The sequence below is a fragment of the Diadema antillarum genome, unplaced genomic scaffold (genome assembly GCF_040938485.1).
Source record: "Diadema antillarum isolate AM-2024a unplaced genomic scaffold, OU_Dant_1.0 scf00000066, whole genome shotgun sequence".
NCBI classification, from domain to species: domain Eukaryota; kingdom Metazoa; phylum Echinodermata; class Echinoidea; order Diadematoida; family Diadematidae; genus Diadema; species Diadema antillarum.
In genome coordinates, this window is record NW_027270955.1 from 2,799,655 (window position 1) to 2,824,518 (window position 24,864).

Genomic DNA, 24,864 nt, shown 5'->3' on the forward strand with positions numbered 1-24,864 from the left:
CTCCATGCACTTTGTTAACCTGTTGAGGACGAGTCCCGAGTATACTCGGTCAAGCATCTATGGGAAATGCGTGTTGTAGCAAAATCAAACCGTCCTCAACGGGTAATACAGCATTAATGTAAAGGTCGGCGTCCATTCGCGAAAACAACATCTCGCGAAAATGTCTATGACCTCGTCACTCGCAAAAATATCTGTATGCGAAAATAACAGCGTATACTGTAACCAATTTATAAATCTTCAAATGCAAACGTCTAAAAATCATCTGGAAGTGTCCTTCAACAACAGCAGCAATATGACGACATAGAGTAAAAAGAACGACAACAGAGAGGAAGGAAATTCTTAGTGACCGCATGTGTGCGGTCGTCAAGACCCAGAGACGCTTTTCTCCGGCGCCTGCTTGTGGGCGAGGTAGAGGAAAGCGATGCTGGAGAGGGCGCTGATCAGGAACATGTTGTCGAACCAGCGGTGGTAGAAGTTGAATTGCAGGTCGCCCAGCACCTGCGTGATGATCATGCGATACTGCGGCGGCACGTTCATGCGCATCAGGAGGACCGACGACACAAAGTACATGCCCTGTATGGATTGAGCGAGGGAAGAGATGTGCACGCATGTAAACAAGTCTTTTCTCAGGCCAAAAGGTTTGGTAGAACAGGGTACAGAATTCTCACAGTGTCATTTACAGGTTGTTGGATAAGACACATTCATTCACCCAAAAACACACGCACACATAATAAAGAATCAAACACCATAAAAGTTTACATGCTAATTCAAACATAATTCAACAACAATTCAGACATATATTTCTGTTTCAGTATAATGACAAGATATGGTTGTTAACCAATAAACAATGGTATATAGATGAATTCAACATGAATATATTTCATTGGTATAACAAATTGGTGCTGTCATTGTTTTGTTTCCAGTGTTCCACATCTTACAAGCTTAGCTATTTAGTGGAACACTGTTTTCCGTTGTTACGATTACTTACTTTTTTGTGTTGTTACTATGACAAAGTGTGCATTGTTTCTTTTTTTTATGACATAATTCGTGCATATACTTTATACTGTATTCGAAAAACAACAACCAAAAACTGTCCTCATCAGATGAATGAAAGATAAATCGACAACTTGTACCGCTTTGATTCATGTTTTCTTTTTCTTTTTTATGATAAAAATAAACAAACTATTGAATTGAATTGAATTGAATTGAATTGACTTGAATTGAATTGAATTGAATTGAATTGAAGAATGAACATATGGAACATGATTGTGGCAGATCTACACTATTCTACAACTTTGCTGCAGCTTTCAGGGAGAAGGGGGTACACAAAGAAAGGAACTTACCATGATCTGGGCAAGACCCAGAACAATAATATTGGAAGACTTGGAGCTTGCCATTGTGTAGAAGAACTGTAAAGAAAGTGGAGCAAAACCATATATTGTTTCAGGAGAGACAACAGTTGTATATCTATTCTAAAAATTTACCATTTCTGGTTAATTTTGTTTCTAGCATGGGACATGCCTATTTAAGTATAGAAGAACTGCAAAGTGGATTTTTGAGGCCTAAATGGAAATTGAAAGATTGATATCAGTTGCATATTCAGTCAAGGGGTAAAACATAATGTGGCAGTAAACTTGCTTTTCATATTGGTCAGTCTTGCTCATCAAAATATTTGGCTAATATTGTCACGCAACATATTAACCCCTTGAAGACTAGTCCCAATCATATCCCTCACAAATTATTCTTGTCCGCTGATTGGTCGAGAGCACTGAAAACGACAAAACATATTTCTACCATACAAATCCTTGTCCCGTCCGCGTCTTACTATTCTCCCTAGGGAAATAGTACAAAAACTATACCATGCTGCCATGGAGATACTTGCTAAGCGCTCACGCGCCACTCTTGTCGCAAGCGCGTAACCAGCATGAGGCATCACGTCACAGTACGGTTTTCCACCAAACGCGCTACGTGAAGGCTTTGAGAGAAAAAGGGCATCGCGCAGCGCAGTCGATACATACACTTTCACGTTGTAATTTTGTGCGTAAAGAAGATGACTTTAGATCAGTAAACCACTCACTTTACTTTGCTGGTACTCTTAAAATTCATTGGGAGGTATATAAAGCAAACATACCAAGCCATTTTTCGAGGTTCTGGTTAAACTATGTGCCTTTGGTGACTTCAGTAGCACTATTTCGCTACTGAAGTCACCTCATGCACGTAGTTTCAACAATAATCTCTCAGGCCTGGTATATTTGTATACTATCGTATACCCTGGCTGATATCAATGGGAAATACATGTTACAGCAAAATCAGCTCACGTCAACACTTGTCCTCAACAGGGAAAAAAAGAATTGGATACTCATATATGTGCAGTGTCCTTCATGGCTTTCCCCCAAAAAGGCAAAATACAAATTTATCAATGATCCCATCACAACACCTGTCCATATTGGGGTCTGGTACAAAATGAATTCAAATTCAAATTCAGATCAAAGGAATGTTCCTACCTTTGTGAGTTTGATCAGTAAGCCTCTGATTTGTGTCACGATAATGATTCCAACCACGATGAAAGAAATTTGCTGGGACCAGAATTTCACCTGGAAAGAGAGAAGAAAGAAAGAAAAAGAAAATATAAACACAGTACACAAATTAAGTTGAAAGTAAACAGTAATTATGGAATTTGGAAGACCCTTATTGCCACACTAAACTTTCTATTGTTTTCTATACGACATTAAATATGCTGACTGCTCCCCAAATTGACTACAGTGTACCATAATGTTCACTCACTGTAAACAAATTACACGTCACTGTGGTTTTAACTTGGTGAATTCTATCAGTTGCTTGATATTTGCCAAATTACAAGCCCGTAGGAACACATCGAAGTACATGTATTATGCCTCTATGTGAATGCACAGTAGGCTTTTCTATTTAACTGATGCCTGAGCAATACACAATCAGTATTCAGCTAGCACTCTGAGAACATTCACACAAATGGAAGGACTCATGAATTTTCATACGAGTCCAAATTTGTGATGAAGCATTTTCGTTCAAAGATTGCAGCATTTTCAAACAAATAATTATATGAATGCTACTCAAAGACTATAAGTTGCCTGACTACAATTGTTATTTTAAAAAAATGCATTGACTAGTTATACGATTATAGATGCTGTTTTGAAACAACATTACGTGTGACAGATTTATTTGATATGTTTGGTTGCATCTGGTCTCAAAGTTTGACTTTCACTGTCTCTTTGAATCGGAATTCGCTATGAATGTGACTTATTTCACACGTGCATTCTTGTGTTATTTTTTTCTTCTTCACCCCCCATCTCATTCCCTTTTCCCTGTCATTACTCTTTTCCCCGTTTTGTTTTCTCTGCTGGTTATATTTGCTCCAAGTTATGTGTTTTATCTAATTTGTGTCCCATTGCCACTGGGATATCTATTCACACTGTTATTGCTTCCCTGGAACCCACAATTGGTAATTACAAGCTCTGCTTACATGATTCAATCATATTTCACATCATGTTAAAATAAGTCTTGCATATCGACCTCTCATGTAGACACATTTTCTAGTTATAATCTGCTGTATATTTTGTCTTCTGTATTTTACTTACTATACAATTGTATCAGCTTAACCCTAACCAGGCCGGGCTTTTTTGGGTGTTTTGGACTTTTTGTTTTATCATTTTTTCCAAGCAAAATTTTTTTTGGCTAAAATTAATTAGTTTCAGCCAATGAAAGTGAAAATAATCATATCTTTATGAATAAGAAGAGAAAACTCAATTTGCATAGACTTTATACACAAAATCACGTTTTTGAGCCATTTTCGGTCTGACAGGCATGTATAAAATGCTATTCAGCGTCATAACGGTACGCGCAATTTTCGCGAAAATGGTGTCAAAAGATGCGCGAGACTTGAAAGTGAAAAGTCAGCGAACGGCGCGGTCAAAAATTTCGCCCGGCGGAGTAGTCGCAAAAATTCCCGGCCTTTTTAGGGTTAATGTGAAGTGAAATATGTAAATGAAAGTGCTGGAACTGTTGACTGAGTCGAAAGTGTAGGACCAGGGCAGGTTCAGTATCATAGAATCAAATCAAATCAAAATCCCAGATAATGTGATTCTCACAGGATAATCATATGACAAATCCTGTTTCCATACGCAAATAATTAGCTGTATCGATAAAATTATCTTATCTGTATGAAATTAAGATAAAAAAAAGACAATAGAACATGTAACTTGAAATAGGGTCTCTTGCAAAGCTACTAGCAAAACTGGGGATTAGAGGGGTGAAGAATTAACATTGTAAAATTAGAAACAATCATGGCATGAAACTTTCCAAAATTGGAGCCGATGGGCTTTTTCGAGGCAAGGAACTTTGACAAATTGCCACTGGCATTCAATGCATTGTATAGACAAACATGGATGCATTCTACTCTTGCAAATCTTGGCTCCTCATGGAATTCACGAAAGTTTCATGCACATGAAAATTTCTGGTTTTACAGTAAGCTACTAAATACAATAATGCTTTACATCAAAGTCGAACCCGAGCCAGTTGATTGATATCTCGAAGAATTTGGAGATGGGGTCGGTCTTGCCGACGCGGTCGAAGATGATGTTGATGGTGCAGATGGTGATCTTCCAGAGGCAGTAGAGGGAGAAGAAATATCCCGAGAGATTGAAGAACTGGCCCTTGAGGGTCTTGGAGTACTCTATCCGCTCCTGAAGAGCAACAGGAAAGGGAAGAAGTAGAGATTAAGGATTTAAGGGACAGCTTTAAAAACTTGGTAGCGCACAGAAACATTGGGTGGTCCAATTGAATGGATCATCATTCACTGCCTACCGGAATACATTTGAACAGAAGACCATAAATATCACTTGTTATAGAATGGGTAGCGAGAATCCTGCAGTCTGATTGGTCGAGAGCTATGTGTTGATTTTTACTGGCCGCATGCTGAGTCACAGTGGTAAACATGTTATCGCACACTTAGCAAGAGTATGCGTACTTGTAACAAAGGTTCGCGCACTAAAGCAAGCGTTCGCGCACTCAGCTTGGCCATGCGTCCAGTAAAAACGGTAAGCACGGGTATGCATGCCCGTTTACGGCAAGCCAAAAGGAAATGCATCCAGTGATTTTGTCATCGGGTAACACGATAGAAAAATGAGTTTTTGACAAGAAAATTACCCATTCTATAAATCAGATGATGCCCATGTCTTTTCGTGCGTCAGTCGGAATATAGTGTGCATGCGGTAACTATGGAATTTAGCCTAAACCCACTCGGCTTCGCCTCGTGGGTTAAGCATTCCATAGTTATCTTATGCACACAATTCTGACTGACGCACTCAGACCTGTGCGTCATTTGTATACTGGCAAATATGTGCATCGAAGCGTATGCTCATTGGTACAGCTGCTGACTGCAGGTGAGATTCTTTGGCTGTGTGTGTACTTGCAGAGATCGGTGATGAAGCTGTACACACCTTGTTACCGGCATTCTTGAATAAATTCGAGCCAGGCCAGCCTCCCCACTCTATGGTAACCCCACACTACAGGGTCTTCAAAGAGTGTCCAAGGTATCAATAGGCTCTACAAGGGCCAATGATGTTGGGATATGGAGGAAGTACCCATTAATTGTATATTTAGCTGTAGATTATTTTGGGGTATTCTATGTGTGTGATCCTGAAGGGTGAAATAATGACTAGGTTATCTTCAAGGGTTTAAGAGAATTTCAAACAGTTTTACATAAGATTTGTCAAAGATGCCATTATCTATAAAATCTTTGCAGAGTTGAGAAGGGAAGAATCACCATGACAAGCTAGAGAACAGGTCTTTGACAATACTCCCAGGGAGTAAGGGTGCGTTTGAGTGCTCTCCTGAAGCAAACTGATAGTACCATACCCATGCTAGAGGAGCGCTTAAACGCTCCAAAAGTGTACCATACTGAACTGAACAGAGCCATATGTGGACTACTTCCCGATGTGCTCTAAAAGGGTACCAAAAGCGTACCAAAAGTTCGCATGTGAAGAATGCATGTAACACAGACATACATCATAATGCAGAGTTCATTTTCTATGTTTGGGACATCTGTAAGTAGTTTAAGCATGCCAGGCAAACGACCCTCTTGCTACAAAATGTGTGACCCCCTCTAAAAATAACTTGAGGTACACTTTCTCGATAGAGCGCTTGAACACTCCAAATCTGGCACAGTTCAGTATGGTATGCTTTGGCTTGGTTCGCTTTGGTTCACTTAAGAGCCCTCAAACGCACCCTAAGTGACATAGGAGAAGTTTGAGGTAGGCAATTACCGGGGAGATAGAGTACAATCAAAAGTTGAAGTCCAGGCCTTCGTGAGATTTAGCAAACTCTGCAGTGTTTTATACTCAACAAGAACCAATCAACATGGAAGAGGCTTCAAAGAATTCAAAGACTCCTTTGAGGAGGGTTGTATCTATCCTACACACTTGATCAGGTACAATGAAAGAGGGGCAAAAAGTCTTTACGAGCCAACAAAAAGAAGAGTTTGTGTACCATTGTGCTGTTGAGATCCACCAGTTCTATGTAGAGTTGCCGCGACAACTCCTCATAGCCTTTTATCTCCTGCTGGAGTTGGCTGGTATCTGAGGCTTGCTGTTAAGGTCAGTGATGCTTTCTTTGAAATTTTGTGAAAAAAAAATAATGGAAAAACAAAACAACAACAACAAAACAAAGAACATATATTGTAATGAAGCAATAACACCTCCATAGAAACTTTGGACAGCAATAGTCGGACCTGCACTATACATATATCTGCTGTATATTCAAATACACAGACTATAGACTTTCAATTCACTTGGGGTTCAATGACCTGGACTTGAGAATTTTAAGATGTTCATGAAACAGGTGCACAAGAAAAGGCTATCTTATCTACCTTGATCATTTGCCAAATCCATTTAGAAACACATAATGTTAAAGGACCTTTGCAGTGCAAATGCATGTTGACATGTATTGATTCATAATACCCTGATCATCACTCATGGGGCCAAAAGAATATCTGAATACACGTATAAGTCATATATTTTATGATAATGCTTCAACAATTTTTCTTCACATTACTTGGATATGCCCAGAGATTAAATCTTCCAAATCAGCGACATCCTCAGTCTAGGGAAAGGTGCATTCCAATGTCTTTTGTTAATCGTATTAGTATGCTAGCAGAGATTGACACATAATGTTGTCAGTTGAATATTGGTTTTAGATGATTTTTTTTTTTTTTTTTTTGGTGGGCAATTCCACATATTCTGAAGAAAAATTGTGCAGAAATCATTATCACATATTTGGCATATACATGTATTTAGATATTCATTTAGCCACATAAGTGATGTTGAGGTTACATGAATCCACACGAGTCAACATGTATTTGCATTATAGTTCCTTTATATCAGGTAATCCAACAAAAATATAGGAATGATCGTACGTACAAGAAACAACGTGAAGAAAAGACTCGTGTTGCTCAGGGGGTACTGAAAAATAACAAACAAATTTGAAGAAGCATACACTGTACTTCAATTTCCATTGCATCAACATGAGGTACATTTGTATGAAATTTGGCATGAACGTGTGCATTCTTTATAATGAATCTGCATTCATTTTGAATAAGGCCCAACAGCCTGAATTTGGACAGAGAATATATTCATTTGTAATACACAGTATATCATCAATGGAATAGAAATATAGTGGTAAAGGATACTGGCATTGTTTCCTGTGTTAGTCACACTTTTTATCATCCCCCAAATTCCGCTGGCCCGCGGCGTTGTCGATGCCCTCTGGAGCTGGTCACGTTGTGCAAGGGCCAACCTGGGTGAGGACAAGAAAATAAATACATTCATGTGAATGAATGAACGAACGAATGAATGAATGAATGAATGAATGAATGAATGAATGAATGAATGAATGAATGAATGAATGAATGAATGAATGAATGAATGAATGGATGATGGATGGATGGATGGATGGATGATGGATGGATGGACATGAATAAATGAATGAATGAAAATATGAATGAATGAATAAATGAATAAATAAAAAAAAAATAAATAAGTAAGTAAATACATACACACATATTATACATACATAAATAGATACAAATTTTGTACATAGATTAATGTTTTGAAATAAATAAATAAATAAATAAATAAATGAATAGATAAACAAATAAATAAATAAGTAAGTAAATACATACATACATACATATTATACACACATAAATAAATACATAGATTAATGTTTTGAAATGGCTAAGATTTACCAAACAAAGAAAAACAAAGTGGTCCTAATAAAAGGTTGGGCACCATCTATTAATAGGACCTGTTTTTGGATATCTCAGCCATTTTGTAAACAATTTTCATCAAATAAACTTTGAATTCCCCTTAGAATTGTATGCTCTTTCATATTTCATATAAAGTTTCTTACTACCTTATATAAAAGCTGGAAACCTGAAGCCCAATCTCAACCAAAACTACACCATCCCTTTGACATGAAATCTGAAATGAAATGAAATACCTTTTCTTCTTGGTCAGAATCATATCCATGACCTGCATAAACTTTCGTTCATGATTGTGGACATCGCTCTCTGACACCGGCCTGGATAAGGAGTGACACACAAAAAACAGAACAAATTGTCACAGGATGCACGTACATTGTACACATGTAACGATACAATCTGGGACCAGCTGCATAAAAAAGATGCGATTACACATTCCTATAGTCAGAAAATCAAACTTATGTCAGCTATCAGCCAATCAGAATTGAGTATTCAGAGACTTCTGTTAGATTTTTCTTACTTATGTTTGATCTCAATTTATGTGCAACAGGGACCAAATGAAAAAAAAAAAACAAACCACCCAACACAGGAAAATGTTTTTATTGTTGTTGTTGTCACAAAAGGCAACTTCCAGGTCAAGTAGTCTTCATTCAAGTCTCTGTGACTCCTTACCCACGCAGTAAAATCTTGTGTATATGTACCTATTGTAAGACAGGTTGTTCCTGAAAAACAGACAGTCCTCCCACAGCTTGCCTTGCAGATAGACCATCAATAAATGAATGTGTGCAAACCACTGTGAGTGCACAGGTGGATGGAATAGCAAATTACCATGTCCTTAAAGGCCGTGTCACACCTTTCCGGGCAAGCCTTGCGTGCGACTTGCAAAGAGCATTTTTGACTACCTGGAGGTCCCCGTAGATGATCCGCACATGACAGTACCTAGCATGTATCTCAACCGTAGTCGCCCGAAGGTGCGCACGCATATATTTTTACCCGCAACCGTGTTTAGGCCCTGTCACACCTTTCCGGGCAAGCTACTCGGGCTTGTTATGTGTAGGGATTTTCTAGCATACCGGACATTCCTGAGGGCGGAAAAGGATTTGAGCGAGTCGAGCACGTGTCTTACTTGCTGGACGCGTTCTACTGAAATTATACTTGCGAGTATACTGTGTGACCTTTGTACCAGTCGCGTGGAGGCTGACAACTCAGTGAAGGAATTCCTCTAATGGAATGGCTGAAATCCCACAGAATTTCATTATCTTGGCTGCATACGGGACTGCGAAGTACCTGCGTGGGAGTTACCTGGGAAGTGCTGCCGCTAAGGGCCTCCTACTGGCGTTCTGCGTGGACCTCTACGGGCATTCCCGCGACTCACCCGGAAAAAGTTTCGGTCATGCTCAAAACTTGGCTGCGGTTAACTCGGACTTGCGTGAGCACCTCTGGGCAACTACGCGCTAGATACTGTCAGGTGCGGACCAACTGCGGAGAGCTCCAGGGAATAAATTTGTTTCCCCGCAAGTCAAGCCGCAAAACTTCCCCCGTACGGTAGGACAAGGCATGAATGAAAATTGCAAACATTCTTGTTCGCCCGCTGAAAATCTTCTACGTGCTGGAAACTACCTCCTCGCCACAAGCCCGCGTAGCTTGTCCGGAATGGTGTGACATGGCCTTTAAGAGAACATATCAGCAACTTAAAATACACTGGCAAGCTGGCCAATTTCTAAACCTTGGCAAAGCATAAGGAACGATTCCTATTGAGGTTCTGATGTGTATTGTAAAAGAGTGATAACATAAAAATGGGAGTTTTATGACGTGCATGTCAACAGACATAGCCTGCCATGGACTCTAAATCCATCCAGTAAATAAACATGAATAAAAATCTCTTTCACAACAAGAAAAAAGCAATTTACTCTAGACACTGTGGGATACACAGACTTATACAACATACCCTTCATCATATTACAAGTTTCAGTTCAAACTCTATTGCTTGCTTTCAACAGATTCACTCATTGGCATCTCAAGTCAGAAATGTCTACCCACCTGGTAAAGTACGCCATGTATGTGTATGGACAGTTGACGGCACCAAAGCCAGACAGGATAGCTGCCAGTGTCACCCCGATCACGCCGACTCGGCTAATGACCTGCTCAATCGATAGAATGCCTGAAAACGACACCAAAAAGCAAAAGATCCGGAACAATCAGCCATAATTCTAAGTCAATCAGCTTAACCCTAAAAAGACTGGGGGGGGGGGGGGGGGGGGCCTAAAAGGCCCCCCGTTGACATTTCGCGCGATTACTCAGCAACACGCAATGCTCTCGCCGCGATGCTCTATTACTTTTTTCTTTCGAGTTTCCCGCACATTTTGACACCAAATTTGTGACGCCCGGGGGTACAGTTCTGAAGTTACATAACTTTTTGTACATGCACGTGAGACCGAAAATGGCTCAAAAATGTGATTTTGTGTACAAAGTCAATACAAATTGAGTTTTATCACATGGTTCATATAAATATGCTTATTTTTACTCTCAATGGCTAAAATCAATTTGTTTTAGTAGTATTATGCTTCAAAAAGGGTCTGCCACAAATTTTGCTGAAAAAAACAACAAAAACAAAAGGTCGAAAAAACACAGAAATACATAAGAAATTCATAAAACAATAAAATAAATAAGAAATCAATTTTGATACTGAATTTTTTTTCGAGGTACATTTGCTGAGAATGCTACAAAGAATATCTAGACCAAAAATGAGCACTTTTGGAGCTTTATTTACTGATTTAGATTAAAAAGTCTGATTTCTCGCATAAATTAGTATAATTAATCAAAATAAAATAAAAGAAGACTATTTTGGAAAATCTAAATATACGATCTTGTAGATTACATCGCACACTATCATTGTGCAAATTTCCGCGGCGATCGCGCGATCCACGGCCGAGATCTTAAGGGGGGGCCCTTTAGGCCCCCCCCCCCCCAGTCTTTCGAGCTACCAAAATAGCCCAGTCTTTTTAGGGTTAAAGTATTTTTTTTTTGTTAAATAGCATATTGCGTGCTCAACATCACTCAACATAGCATGACTTAAACGATAAGAAAATTAAGATACGTCAGAAAAATTTGAAAAGCTTAGTTTTCAGCAAAGTGCTGCATGGCTCAAGATAGTATACAGGGATGCAAAAATACTGTGACATACATTGTTCCTCAGAGCCCTGCGCAAACATTGAAAGGATGCTTCATTTGATTAGGCTGACTTTTTTGTTTTGGTAGCTATATAAAGAACTGTCTGCTTTACCTTTCAGAGGAAAATATTCGGAGTGTGTTTTAATACAGTTTAGTTTACAAATGCCAATCCAAAAATATAGCAATTTGAAACTGACAGTTCAAACACGAGCTCGATTTGCAAGACAGTGCAACTGCTAAATCGAAAGTAGAATAAGTAGATGCAATAAATTTGTGGAAAGAGAATGCACACTCACCATGTTTGGGACTGAGGATGGGGAACGGATCACCTAGCTTCCAGAAGAAGTAGATGAAGACAAACCACGCCCCAAACGTTAGGATAAGAGTCATCCGCCGCTGAGCGACTGAGGGCGAAGAAAGCCAAGTAAAAATCGAGTAATTTGAGACACTGCTGCCACTGTAAGTCTGGCCAAGGCTATAATTCTAATACTGTAAACGTGGACATTTTCATGGTGTTGAAATGTTTGCGCGTTTTGTGCAACCAGAAACTAGCATGAAAATAAAAGCGTGCGAATATATTTGCTTGCCATATGTCCCAGTAGTTGATGTCTTGGTTCCGCGGAATTACGAACAAGCGAAACTTATCTTACCCGGCTGAGCGCGAAAAATTAGTCGCGCGAAAATATCCACTTTTACAGAATGGATTTCTAGCAAACCCTATTACAGGATAGATATGTAGGGAGAGAGATAGCATGGTTCATTTATATACAAAGTATTTTCTTGAAAACTGGCATTTAAGCTAAACACTTTCAGTTATTCAACTAGTGTATGAACAACCTGCTGCTAGACAATATCTTTTTCACTGCGAGTTTTTTTAATAGAATTCTTTATCATGACTTAAAGACTTCTTATGCAGACTTCTTATACAAAGACTTCTCTATAATGAATGACAGCGAACACAAGCACCACTAGAAAAACATTTCAGTCCTTCAGAAGGTAAGGTCCCAAATCTACTTTACATCAGTGTAAGTCTTTCATTTCAACAACTGTGTGGTGCTTTTTTTTAAATTATCAATTACTTTTATACAACATTAGGAAGGGGCTATTTGTTTTTCCTTCAAATGCCACACTACCTTTTTCAGAATCTTTTCTCTCTCCAACGGAATAAAGTTTCCCATAAAACCACTAATTGCTTGACAGCAAGTATTGCAAAAAAAGTACAAATTGCTTTACACATATGCTTTGATTTCTAATCAATGACATACAGGTACAGCCTATCTAAACACATCACTGTCTTTTACTGAATTATATGTGTTACACTTTGTAAACATTGTATACTGTATTTCCAAATGATTTTTTGGTTTGGTTTGGTTTGGTTTGGTTGGGTTGGGTTGGGTTGGGTTGGGTTGGGTTGGGTTGGGTTGGGTTGGATTGGGTTGGGTTGGGTTGGGTTGGGTTGGGTTGGGTTGGGTTGGGTTGGGTTGGGTTGGGTTGGGTTGGGTTGGGTTGGGTTGGGTTGGGTTGGGTTGGGTTGGGTTGGGTTGGGTTGGGTTGGGTTGGGTTGGGTTGGGTTGGGTTGGGTTGGGTTGGGTTGGGTTGGGTTGGGTTGGGTTTGGTTTGGTTGTTGGGCCAGGCTGGGTCGGGTCAGGTTGGGTTGAAGTGAATGAAATTGAATTGTTTTTCTTACCAAAAGGGATGCCACTAACAAGGAAATATGCTATGTACAAAGGAAGAACCACGATGAGAGTGAAGAGAATGGCGTACAGGTCGATCCTCCAGTGAAAGAAACGTGAACTGTAATGGGTGGGATGAATGGAATACAACAAGTAGTCAGTAGTATTCAAAGAAAGAGAAGTAGATATTAGGTATTGAAATAACAGAAACAATAACAGATATGAAACTTTTGTGAATTGGAGCTGATGGACTTTAAAGTGGCACAACACTTTTGAGAATTGCCACTAGCATTCAACACATCATGTAGAAAAAAATAATATGTGCATTTTACCTTTGCAAATCTTGGCTCCTTGTTAAATATGCAAAAGTTTCATACATTAGAAAATGTATGGTTTTACAGTATCTATTTCCTTATACCACATTTAAATCAGAGGTTCTATGCTTCTATTCTAATAGGAACAGCATCACTTCCACACTGATCTAGGCTGAAAATCCAAGACATAATAACATTGATGGAATTGGAACACTTCAAATGAAACACATTTCAGACAGTATGTTCTTGTGATCTTCGTAAATAGAATGCAAAATCTTTGAGGTTGTGAGAAATATCCTTTCTTGTAAGATCTGATTACATCTTACAAGATTTGAAATTATCATGTACAAGGCATCCTAATGAGAGTCACTTTGTGTGTTCTATGTAAACACAAGATGGATACCCCTTTGTTCAGAAACATATCTGGAGCCAATATCATGTAGTATGCTTTTGTACAGGCTGGTCTCACACTGGAAATTATTCACCCAAGGGATAGTTTCTTGTGAGTGTTTACAAGTGTTAAATTGCTCAAGCTCCCAATAATTAGATTGAACCACCTGTCCCATATATGCATTGTTACATAATCTGAGCTTGGCTTCCTTCCATTTTGCCCTTGTCAATATACTTTCAACTTCATTGTGATGCATCATCATGTTACCCATATAACGATAAAGATCATACAAAGAAGAAAAACTCGCTCAAAGCCAACTTTATTCTTTTTAGAAATATTGTCATTGTAATGAAATAGGGTAATCAATTCAAAGCTTATCATCTAACAAATTCATATCTGCCCAACCCCCCCCCCCAAAAAAAAATATAATTTACCCAACATTATATGGCTTTTGTGATGACGCATCACATATATAGATGTTGCTTTGAGTACATTTGTCCGTTTCTGTTGAATGACTTCCAATACTGAGTAACACCCTCAAGTCAACATATAAGTGCTATTCTAAAAGGCAACTTGAATTACTGAACATTGTTCAACATTCTCAGTCCTAATTTCCAATCTTTGCAGTCTATCTGCAACAACTTTCTTTTCCTCCACAACTCTGAAACTCGTTTGGTCTCTGTACTGTTATCAGTATGCTACACCACCGACACAGTGGGGCTGCCGCGGAACAGAACGAGTAGACAAATGCCCTTACTCTGAATGAAGGATGCCTAGGATCTCGAAGATGATGAGTTCAAATAAAGTGCAGGACAGGGCAAAGGTCACTGAAAAGGTCAACTGTACACTGCCATGGTGGACCTGATTGAGAACAAAAGAAAAGGGAAATCAGTGTGAATCCCATTCGTCTATACTGTTTGAGGTATAGTGGTATAATTTTCTCTATTCCCTTGGCAAAGATCAAGTTACTTCAATACTGATACCCACTCACAAGATATCACTGACTAAATCTGAAGAAGCGGAGTTCAAGATGGTTACAGTACGTAACTAAATAAAGGAAATTGTTTTCCGATATTTTTTTAAATTCATCTATTTACTTTTTTAAAAAAAAGAGAAAGTGTAGTTATACTAAATAGATGTTTTCTCTTCACTGTTACTCTCCATAAATAGGATTGGTCTCATTTGTCTGTTACTAATTTATCTTACAATGTATTCACGGAGAGTAACAGTAAAAAGGAAACACCCATAACTATGTTAGTTATCTAAAAAAAAAATCATATATTCTAAGGGCCATTCTCACATAAAGTGTTCAATTTCAGTCAGAGTAAACCCCCAAAATCAACCACGAAATATTTGTTCAAAACTTGTCTTTATATAAACAACAACACTTGCTGGATAAGAAACAAAACACAGTAAATTCCCAAAGGAACGCATTTACAATGTAACAATGGCACAAAGTTGGGCATACATTTCTCTATATAACTCTATGACAGATACGTTACCGATAGGACACAGCATGGTATAAAACAAGTTTAGATCAATATATCGGACTATTTGAAACCGAACTTCACCCAAGAATGGCGTCTGATCCTGTACAACAACACGAATTGCCTTTTTAAAGTAAGAATAAAGACAAACTCATTATATACTTTGTCTTTTTGCTGGATTGATAAGGAATCCACGCAAAAATTTGTATGATATTTCCTAACTTTTTTTTTCACTTGATTTCAGTTAGACATGCAAAGAACAAAAATGCCAATATATTTGATTAAATTGGTTTAAACTACATGGAAGGCCAACACGACTAAAACTGACCATCTTCCAAAAGGCTTTATTGTACACTTTTGGAACAACAATCTCGAAAATGACCACATGTCCATGGTAACGTATCTGTTTCTGCATCTTTTTCGTAACTGTTATTGATATTGATACCTCTTTTAATGAATGTGCTCTATCTGTTTTTGAATTTTGAGCTCAGTGCAGGAAGAGTAACACTTTCTGTCTTCAATTACTACCAAATTTGACGGTATATATCAAAATGCAAAGGTATTGTGAGTATCTGTATATCAGAACTGTACATTTATCCAATAATCTAATTGTTAGTTTTCCGTAAATTCTAAACCATGTATTGTGAAGAGCTCAAATTGTAAAGGCACACAAATAGATTTAAAACGATGTTACAATTATATTATTTTGCATGGTTACAAACTTTGGTAAATGACTGAATCACCAAAGGAAGTTTTTTGATAATCTTATCATGGTAACGTATCTGTTGCAATAGTAACTTGTCGTATATCGGTGTAAATCACATCAGAAAGACTTGTTCATGTTTTGTATTACTTATGCTCATTGTAAAAGAGTAAAAAGACTGAATATGCGATTCAGTGAATTCACATGCTTCTTCATTAACATATCATTTTCACGGTAAAAGTCATAGTAACGTATCTGACAAAAAAATGATTATCCATTTTCTGCCTAGCAAATATATCATGTAACCTTCTCTGGCACCTGGCAGAATCGAAACATCATTGTAAGTGTATCTTGTGTAATTCCTGTGTGTAATAAATGATAAAATGCAGTATTTGTGTGGCTGTCGTCATTATTCATATCGAGGTGACACATTTTAGTAGCCTGTTCTGATCACATACCATAGAAAATCCCTTTTTGATACGCATCCAATATTAACATTAGAGGAGGTCTATCTCCATAAGAAGGATGCATGATAGTATAATGCATATTCGTCGGCTACATTTCAACAGTGCCCGCATGAAAGTTCATTTGATATTCAATCAGGCAATCTAAGTATTTTCAAGCAATGTCCTAACATACGCTTAAGATGTGATTTTTATGATAAAGTTATGTAATTAACACATATTTACAATAGCATTTTACACGATTTGCCATATATTTAAAATCATGTAAATATAATTCCACATCCATAATTACAGATGTTAACCCATCAAGGTCGAAAACTTAATTTGAGTTTTAAGGAGACAATTTTCATATTACAACTTTAAATTTGCACATAGAATTCTTCATTTTACAGAAAATTCCTTTAAAATGCGATATTTCAATGTTTTTTATGCAAAGTCAAATATTTCAAAGGTCATGCTGCTGGAAATGATGCAAATTTGGATGAGAAAAAGTGAGATTTCAATTTTCAAATGGTTGTCAATTTATTTGAGCAAATTGGAAATGACTTTCATGTACTGTAGTGCAGCACGTACTTGATGGGTTAAAGAAAATGTGAAATAATGCCTTATTGTTTGTACTGTAGCGCTCTTTCTCTTTGCCCTGTAATGACAGCACATCATATATCCTATATATATTATATACATGATTATTATATATTGATTTATTTATATATTCATTTATTGAGTTCTAATTTATACAAGTTTATTAATTTATTCATGACGTATGATATTCTCTCTATCACCATGCAGAAAACGGTTTTCTCTGTATAGTTGCAAATTTTGTAATTTCTATTTATTAGATTATCAAATTGAATAAAACAATTTTGTTGTTATGGTCCTTTGTTTTACTTCTAAACAAACAATTTAAGCAAAGATGAAAATGTGATCTCATGATATATACGCCTATACCTGTACTTTCGAGTGTGAATCCTGTTTAATGCCCGTCTTTTAAATTGAGGTGAGCTTGACAAATCTTCTACAGGTTTACGATATCTCGCCTGGTGATATCTGTCATTTTGTAGGAAGGATGGGTCATGTAATTTCTTCCTTTTCCTGTATAGGCCTTTTGTATTTGTGCTCGTGTTTTCCCCATTTTCTGAAGAAGAAATGAAACCAAGAAAATGATTATCAAAATAATTATGTTCATCATAGTAGTGTAAAAAAGAATTCAACTAGTCATAACTAGCCAATGTAAGATGAATACTGCCTGCATTAAAGAATCTGGAATCAAAAACTTAATGAGATCTAACCTAAATAATAACAATGAGACTAAACAGGTGACAAGTAAACATATACTGTACATTGTAAGGTAAGAGAAAGAGAGTGGTAAGTGAAATATCTGAAAATGCAGGGCTCTGCTTTATTAAGGAAACTGCATATAAAGAAGATGCCATATACAAATATGTAATACACGCACACAAATGTATGTATACATGTATGTATGTATGTATGTATGTGGGCATTTCCGTGAGTTGTGCGACATGACCACCAAAATTTTACCCGCATATTTCAGGACAACTGATAATCTTACTTTGTTAGCCATAGTTTGAAGTGTGTGAAACCAACTTTACCTTTAAGAAAAGTTCCCTTTTGTGCATTTTTATACCTTTTGAAACCAGAAAGCATTTTTTGACCTAAAAATCCCTAAAAATGCATTTTTGTTGCTCTTTGTGATTATCTTTTATATTTGAGACTCAAATCAAACTTTGTTTGGTTTTACAAATAAAAAATATACTAATCTAGCAGTAAATAAAGTGGAGACCTCGATATAAGATATGTTCTTCGGACACCAGCGTGCTCTTACACAGCTCGAGAAGCTGCTGTAACGTGAGTTACCGAAACATGAACTTTTTAACCTAGCAATTTTGCTATGCCCAACTGAGACATGGTATTTTGGATTATCAAATAACTATGCAGCACACATCCAAGAAATATGATGGGACTTATAGTCTTTGCTTCAAATTCTCATAACAGAGGTCTTAAAATTGTAACGTGAGTTACCATGTAACGTGAGTTACCACAATGTAACGTGAGTTACTGACATGATTTTTCTTTAATACCAAGAAATGATATGAAGGTTGTGATTGTAAGTAACCAATGAGTACATGATTACTGAACTCTTGTATTAAGATTCTATTTCCAGTAGATTGTTATTCTCTTGGTCTCTCTCTATCACCAAACCAACTGGTCTACATGTACAATGTATTAATTACACATGTTCATCACATGTGCTTCAACAGGTTCCATATTTTACAGTGCATGTATACTGATCTGTTACAAAAGTTGTTAAAAGACATTTCCTCTAAAGCTGCATGGACCTTGTTCCAGCAAATTATCAAAATTTTGTGATAACTATTAATAGCCTTCTGATTGGGATAATCACTGCATGATTACTCTTGAAAAGTTCTTGTTTTTGTAATTCAAGTGATTACTATTTGACATTTCGTAGTTTATACCTACCTGTATAGACCAAAGCCATTGTTTATGACGCTGAAACATTTACATGTGAACAGAATTTTAAGATTGGAGCTCGCTTCCTGCTGTTTTTTTCTGAGATTTTTGAGAACTGAACATTGTGAATTTGACACGCTTATGTGTTTTATACTATTCTACTCTGAGGTTTTAGCTATATTGTTGAAAAATCCTACAATGAAACTTTTCCATGTTTACTATAATTTACTTTACATGCTGATCTATTACCAAAAACTTGTTGAATGTGAACCTCATTATCAGACATTTTCTTTAAGAGCTGGACAGTTATGTACCTTAAAGCAAACTATCAACATTTTGTGATATTAATAGTTAGCCTCCTGATCACAAAATATTTACTACTCATGTTTTTCATTGGGATTTACTGCTTCAGTCTGCTTGATTACTCTAGAAAATACTGGTATACTTTTTACATGTATACATGTACAATTTAAATAATGGCTACTTGACATTTCATAGACCAAAGCCATTGTTTTTTTAAGGCTTAAACATTTATGAACATGTTTTATTAAACTGATCAATACTGGTAGCAGATAACTAAAATTTGTCTGGAGTTTCTGTAATTCAAGTCTAATTTCTGTACCAGTTGAGTATAAGAATTTGTAAACAAATCAAACATACAAACAATTGATTATTGAGTAATTCAAACAATTATCAAATAATTGGAATATAAATTGCATTGTTTAAAAGTTAAAAGATTTATTGAAATATTCATTTCTGAACCTTTAAACTCTCCACAGACTACATGTACAGGTCTCTAGTCTCGTGACTCAGTGTATTGAATGGATAGTTTATGGATGACTTGTTTTATCTAGATAGCCTGAAATCCATTTAAATCTAGTAAAATAAAAAAACAATCAAATCAAATTCTCAATTAAATCCTCAATTTCTGATGCACTTGTTAAGTGGAAAAGAGTGTAATTTAATGAAATAGACTCTGTTTCATATCATTTTGTTGAATACAATTTTTGTCACAGTACAAATGAAAGCTTGGAAAACGACTCAATTAAAAATGAAATTTATCTTCAAGTTGGTATTCTAAATGTAAAGTTTCCTGCCTTTTGGTAATCTCATGGATAAAATGAGATTAATTACTGTCAGATCAATGTTCAAATCAATTTAGATTCTTTATTCATGGAGTTTGTTTGTGAAAAAAAGTTGTCTTGGTAAGTTTTCTTTGGATTATTAAGACAAAAAATCGTCTTGTGATCATGTGGACAAACTGTAACGTGAGTTACCGTAACGTGAGTTACCGCTTCACATGACGATACCTGGAGAATGTAAGACAATTTGAATTTTTACCATACTTGGTGATGTATGTTGTTAGTCCATGACTTTGACACAATAGACTTTAAAGTCTCTCTGTTTCTTGTTTGAGGAAACTTTTGAATATAAGGCATGCCAAATTTTTGCATGTCCAAATTATGTAACGTGAGTTACCGACATTTGTAGTGTTTTTTCTCATAGTTCTCATAAGAGTCTGTGGATGTAATGTTACTGTGAGGTAGGATGGAGGTGCATGATACTCATTCACATATAGTAACTCATATCACTAATTAGGTTTTAAGGATATTGATCTCAACGACCTAATTTTGAGTTCAAAATGTAACGTGAGTTACCGTGGAAATGCCCATGTATGTATATGAAGGACAGAGATGGGTGGATCAGTATTAAGTTCGGTGCGATGTCGACCAACAATAATGTATTATTAAAGATAGACCTTATAGTAATAATAATTATAATGATAATAACAATAATAATGATAATGATAATAGTAATGATAATCATAAGTATCATTATGCTTCATTTCAAAGCAGTTAGGGAAAAAATGATTCGTCTACCGGCACAATAACTTATTAAAAAACCACCAGATCCTAACCGACAGATACGTTACCGCACCTGTCAGATACGTTACCAGCTTTTTGTAGCACAACACATAATGTTAGATTCATGATCGAGTTACTGACAACTGAATAAATGTATAGCACAGGTGGTGCACTTGTACTAAATTAGCATTAAACAAACTATTGATATCATAAACATGCCAAATGTACCGTTATTATCTAAAGATTATTTTGACAAACGCATTTACGAGATGTCTCGCGAAGAACGGTGAAAATTTACTGTAAATGCTCCATCGAAACGACTACCGAGCGCTCCACAAAGGGTAGCCATGAAAAAAGTGACTGCAGCACATGATAAACGAGACGCTCTCTTTGCTAAATTTGCGTAATCATGAGCGGAAAATTATGCTCACAGAGCGGGCATTTTTCAGTAACGTATCTGACGTAACGTATCTGATCGCACGTTTTTTCAAAGCGCAATAACTGTTAAACATTAGCGAAGAATGGGTAATTATCTTTTGTGATGATGCATAATCTCAAAAGGTCTTAATCAATGTACAATTAAACAATATTACATCAAACACTTTTGTAGGGGGTCGTGATTTATAGGTAACGTATCTGTTGCGAAAAAAATGTGGAAAATGCTTTTTCGGAGATAATGGTCTGATTTTGAAAACCGAAATTTAGAAACAGAAAATCAAACTTAACTGTATTTGATAAAGTATATCCTTCTGATATTAAACATGTATTGTCGTATCTCACGTCTGCTATTTTCACTAATTTATCAATTAAAATATTTTGGTAACGTATCTGACATGAATTTTGGCGACACACCTTCAGTGAGCTCCGAAGGGAAATGACGTGGAAGATTTCAAATTTTGGCTTGTTTATGCATAAATATATCAGACATTAATTATATTTACCAATATCATGTTGGGTTCAAGCTCATTTTGTATAATTTTTTAGCATAATACAAAAAGTACATGATTGCGGCGACATTGGGTTTTGGGATACTTCTCCAACTTTACCAGTAGATATTTCAAAATTTACGCATGCGACAACAATAATTTTTTTTTTTACTTTTCTCCTCAAACCCTCAGGTGTTACATAGACAATTCTGGCAATTCAAACCAGGCCTTTAGCAATGGAAATAATCGTTGGAACGTTGGCGACACATATTTTCAGTTTTTGAACGCTTTAGCAGAGAATGGCCCCTAAATCTAATGATAATATACATATTTTGTAATAACAATTTCCTTCATAAAACATGCCTTTTTGGAAAATAATGAATTACGGATTAAGAATGAAAGAGAGGTGAGACTTTTTCATGTCACTGCCATGAACTGGTTACAGTTCAGTTGGTATGTAGGGCGTAGCCCCGGAGACCGCGGGGACAACGCTGCACGTTGGGGCTGGTCGCAGTTAGGCTCCCTGTTGCCCAGTAAGCAGCAGGGGACACAGGTTCAAATCCCAGGCTGGCTCCTTCTTTCTTGCAGATCTACTTGGTCTTCACAGTAAAATAGATCAGTCTTGACACAATAACTTCACATGGCACATCAAACGAGAGAGAGAAAAAAAACAAAGCTGTAAAACAAAATCTGAGCAAACATTGTAAAGGGTAATGGTGTTTAATCAACAAATAATGTAGGAATGCACCTACCTCATAATTTTTGAAGAGCTTGCGCATGAAAAATATCCAGCCTCCCAGAAAGAAGAGGATCTTTCAAAAAGAGTAAAACAAAAGAGAAGGAAAAAAACAAAAACAAAAAATAAGATCAATGTCAACATTAACAATAGTGAATGTAAATAAAAATTGATATGCTGTTCTGTGTACCCTTAGTTACCATCAAATACCAAAATTTGATCACATGTATAATGGATTGGTTTCTACATGTATAAACCGGAGGTCAAATTTTGGACGGCTCACACTGACTTGATCCTCCCAAATTTACGAAAGACATGCCACATGTAGCTCCCTTAATGAACTTAGGGTCCAGACAACAAATTGACAATTCACATGGATGTTCAACGCCACAGAATTCTAGACCTCCCCCAGAACTAATAAACCACATGCAGATCTAATCTAACTCTGTTAATGTTACTACATGCTCTTTCATATTTCGTGAGAGAGAGGTTTCTCATTATCTCACAAACTTTAACAACCGCCAGAATAAACGTATGGGACTGATAGTATTGAAACTTCCTACTTTCACTTGTCGTGCTTGTAATTGAAAGACAGTCTACAACCTGGACTTTACTGTCTTTATAGAAACCACAAATTTCAGAATGCATGCTCTGAGATCTAAATGCAAACATTTTCTGCAGGTCACTTTTGTTTGTTATGATAGCGTAAAGCCGTAACTCTTTATTTGAAGTCCACTCAATTTCATAATCATCACAAAATTCACGCTTACAGAAACAAAAACAAAACATTATAGAAAGACAAATTGCATTATTTTATACACAAACATTGTACGAAATAATGTTAATCTTACATACAATACAAAGTCAAAGACACATTATACAAACTAGAAATTATGCACTCTGAGAGCGCAGACCTCCGCCAAGCATGCAAATCATTTTCACCCCTGATCTTGTTCTTCCATAGAGATATTTCCACCCATGCTGTGCTGAAAGTCGCCGATTTCCCAATATAGAAGCCTTTGTTACGTCATAAACCCTCAGCTGCACAGCGCGCCTCACCCTAGCAGAAACTAGAGCACGCACTTTAGTGCGTGCATGCAAACCTCTAATACCTATATGCGCAGCCTGAACTCCCAAGTTCACTGACCCTCCCTGCCAAAATATCAAAAATCCTTCATAAATTCCCTAAAAATTATTGGATCATTACCAAAAGTTAATCGTTTGGTACTTGTGTCATTCTCAACCTTTCCTGGAAGTTTCATCCCAATCCATTTAGAGTCTAATACTTTTTGAGTTATTTTGCGCACAGACAAACGAACGAACGAACGAACGAACGAACGAACAAACCATCGCCCAGCACCGGTAACTAAAACATAACCTCCTCCCTTGGCGGAGGTAACAAAGATCACACACATCAAACAAACATTAAATGAACACACACACATGAGCAATTACAAAAATGGATACCCGTGTCGACTTGAGAACACGGTGTAACGTCACTGATCTACAAATTGAGAGGCAAGACTCCCTACATACATAAACATGTACATTTTTAGCTCAGGGCCGGGCTTAGTTGAATTTACACCAGAGTGCACACCAGGGCCCCGTTTCATAAAAAGTTGATATGATAACAACTCTTGCTGGAATGTCAATTGTCATGGTAAAGACATGAATGCAGCTTCCTGATTGGCTGTTGCTATAGGAAGTTGTCATTCCAGCAAGAGTTGACATCCTAACATCTTTTATGAAACGGGGCCCAGGACCAGCCGGCCGACGCATCCTAGCGCTAGCGCAGCGCGCTGCCTGCGGCAGCGCAGCGGACGGAGGGAGCCAGCCAGCCAGCCAGCCAGGCGTCGTGCGTCATGGCGTACACGCATAAAACAAGCAAAGAGAACTCGATGCTCCTGCGAAAATAAGAATGGGGGAAATTCATTTGGTTATAAATGCCATTTACCTGAGTGCTGAACATTACAAATGAATCGAGAAAGAAGGCCATCGTGTCTAGCACTTAGACGCTGTGTCAATTCAAATCGCTACTCCTCATTCATCACCCAACAACCAATGCCACGGTGCACATCACACTTTGTTGACCTGCACGGGGGCTGCCATTTTGGTTCACATCTAGTCTTTCTAAATCTAGACCGTTTGGCATTCTCAAAGAGCTTCGATGTTATTTGAAGGTCTTCATTTGGATTGAGGAGATGATAGAAACACATAAATATGCATCGAGAATTAAGATCAATTAGGATCACAAGATAGACTGTCTCAGGATTTTAAAACTGGTGAAACCAAGACATTCATCGAGCATAGTTAGAAAAGAAGAACCTAAATCAGACTAGCTGAAATAGTGT

General features: G+C 37.2%; 1 protein-coding gene across 1 annotated transcript; it reads right to left on the reverse strand.

The window, feature by feature from the left end:
• Positions 1 to 363: 363 nt before the first annotated feature.
• LOC139716550 (Golgi pH regulator-like) lies at positions 364 to 24,531 on the reverse strand. Its single transcript, XM_071628087.1, has 13 exons — positions 24,468 to 24,531; positions 22,530 to 22,589; positions 14,600 to 14,703; positions 13,152 to 13,258; positions 11,761 to 11,868; positions 10,334 to 10,454; positions 8,533 to 8,613; positions 7,721 to 7,827; positions 6,523 to 6,611; positions 4,530 to 4,718; positions 2,505 to 2,594; positions 1,344 to 1,409; positions 364 to 573 (listed from the first exon to the last, which is right to left on the reverse strand). The coding sequence occupies exons 1-13, from the start codon at positions 24,507 to 24,509 to the stop codon at positions 364 to 366; spliced, it is 1,374 nt and encodes a 457-aa protein (XP_071484188.1). The 5' UTR covers positions 24,510 to 24,531.
• Positions 24,532 to 24,864: the final 333 nt, after the last annotated feature.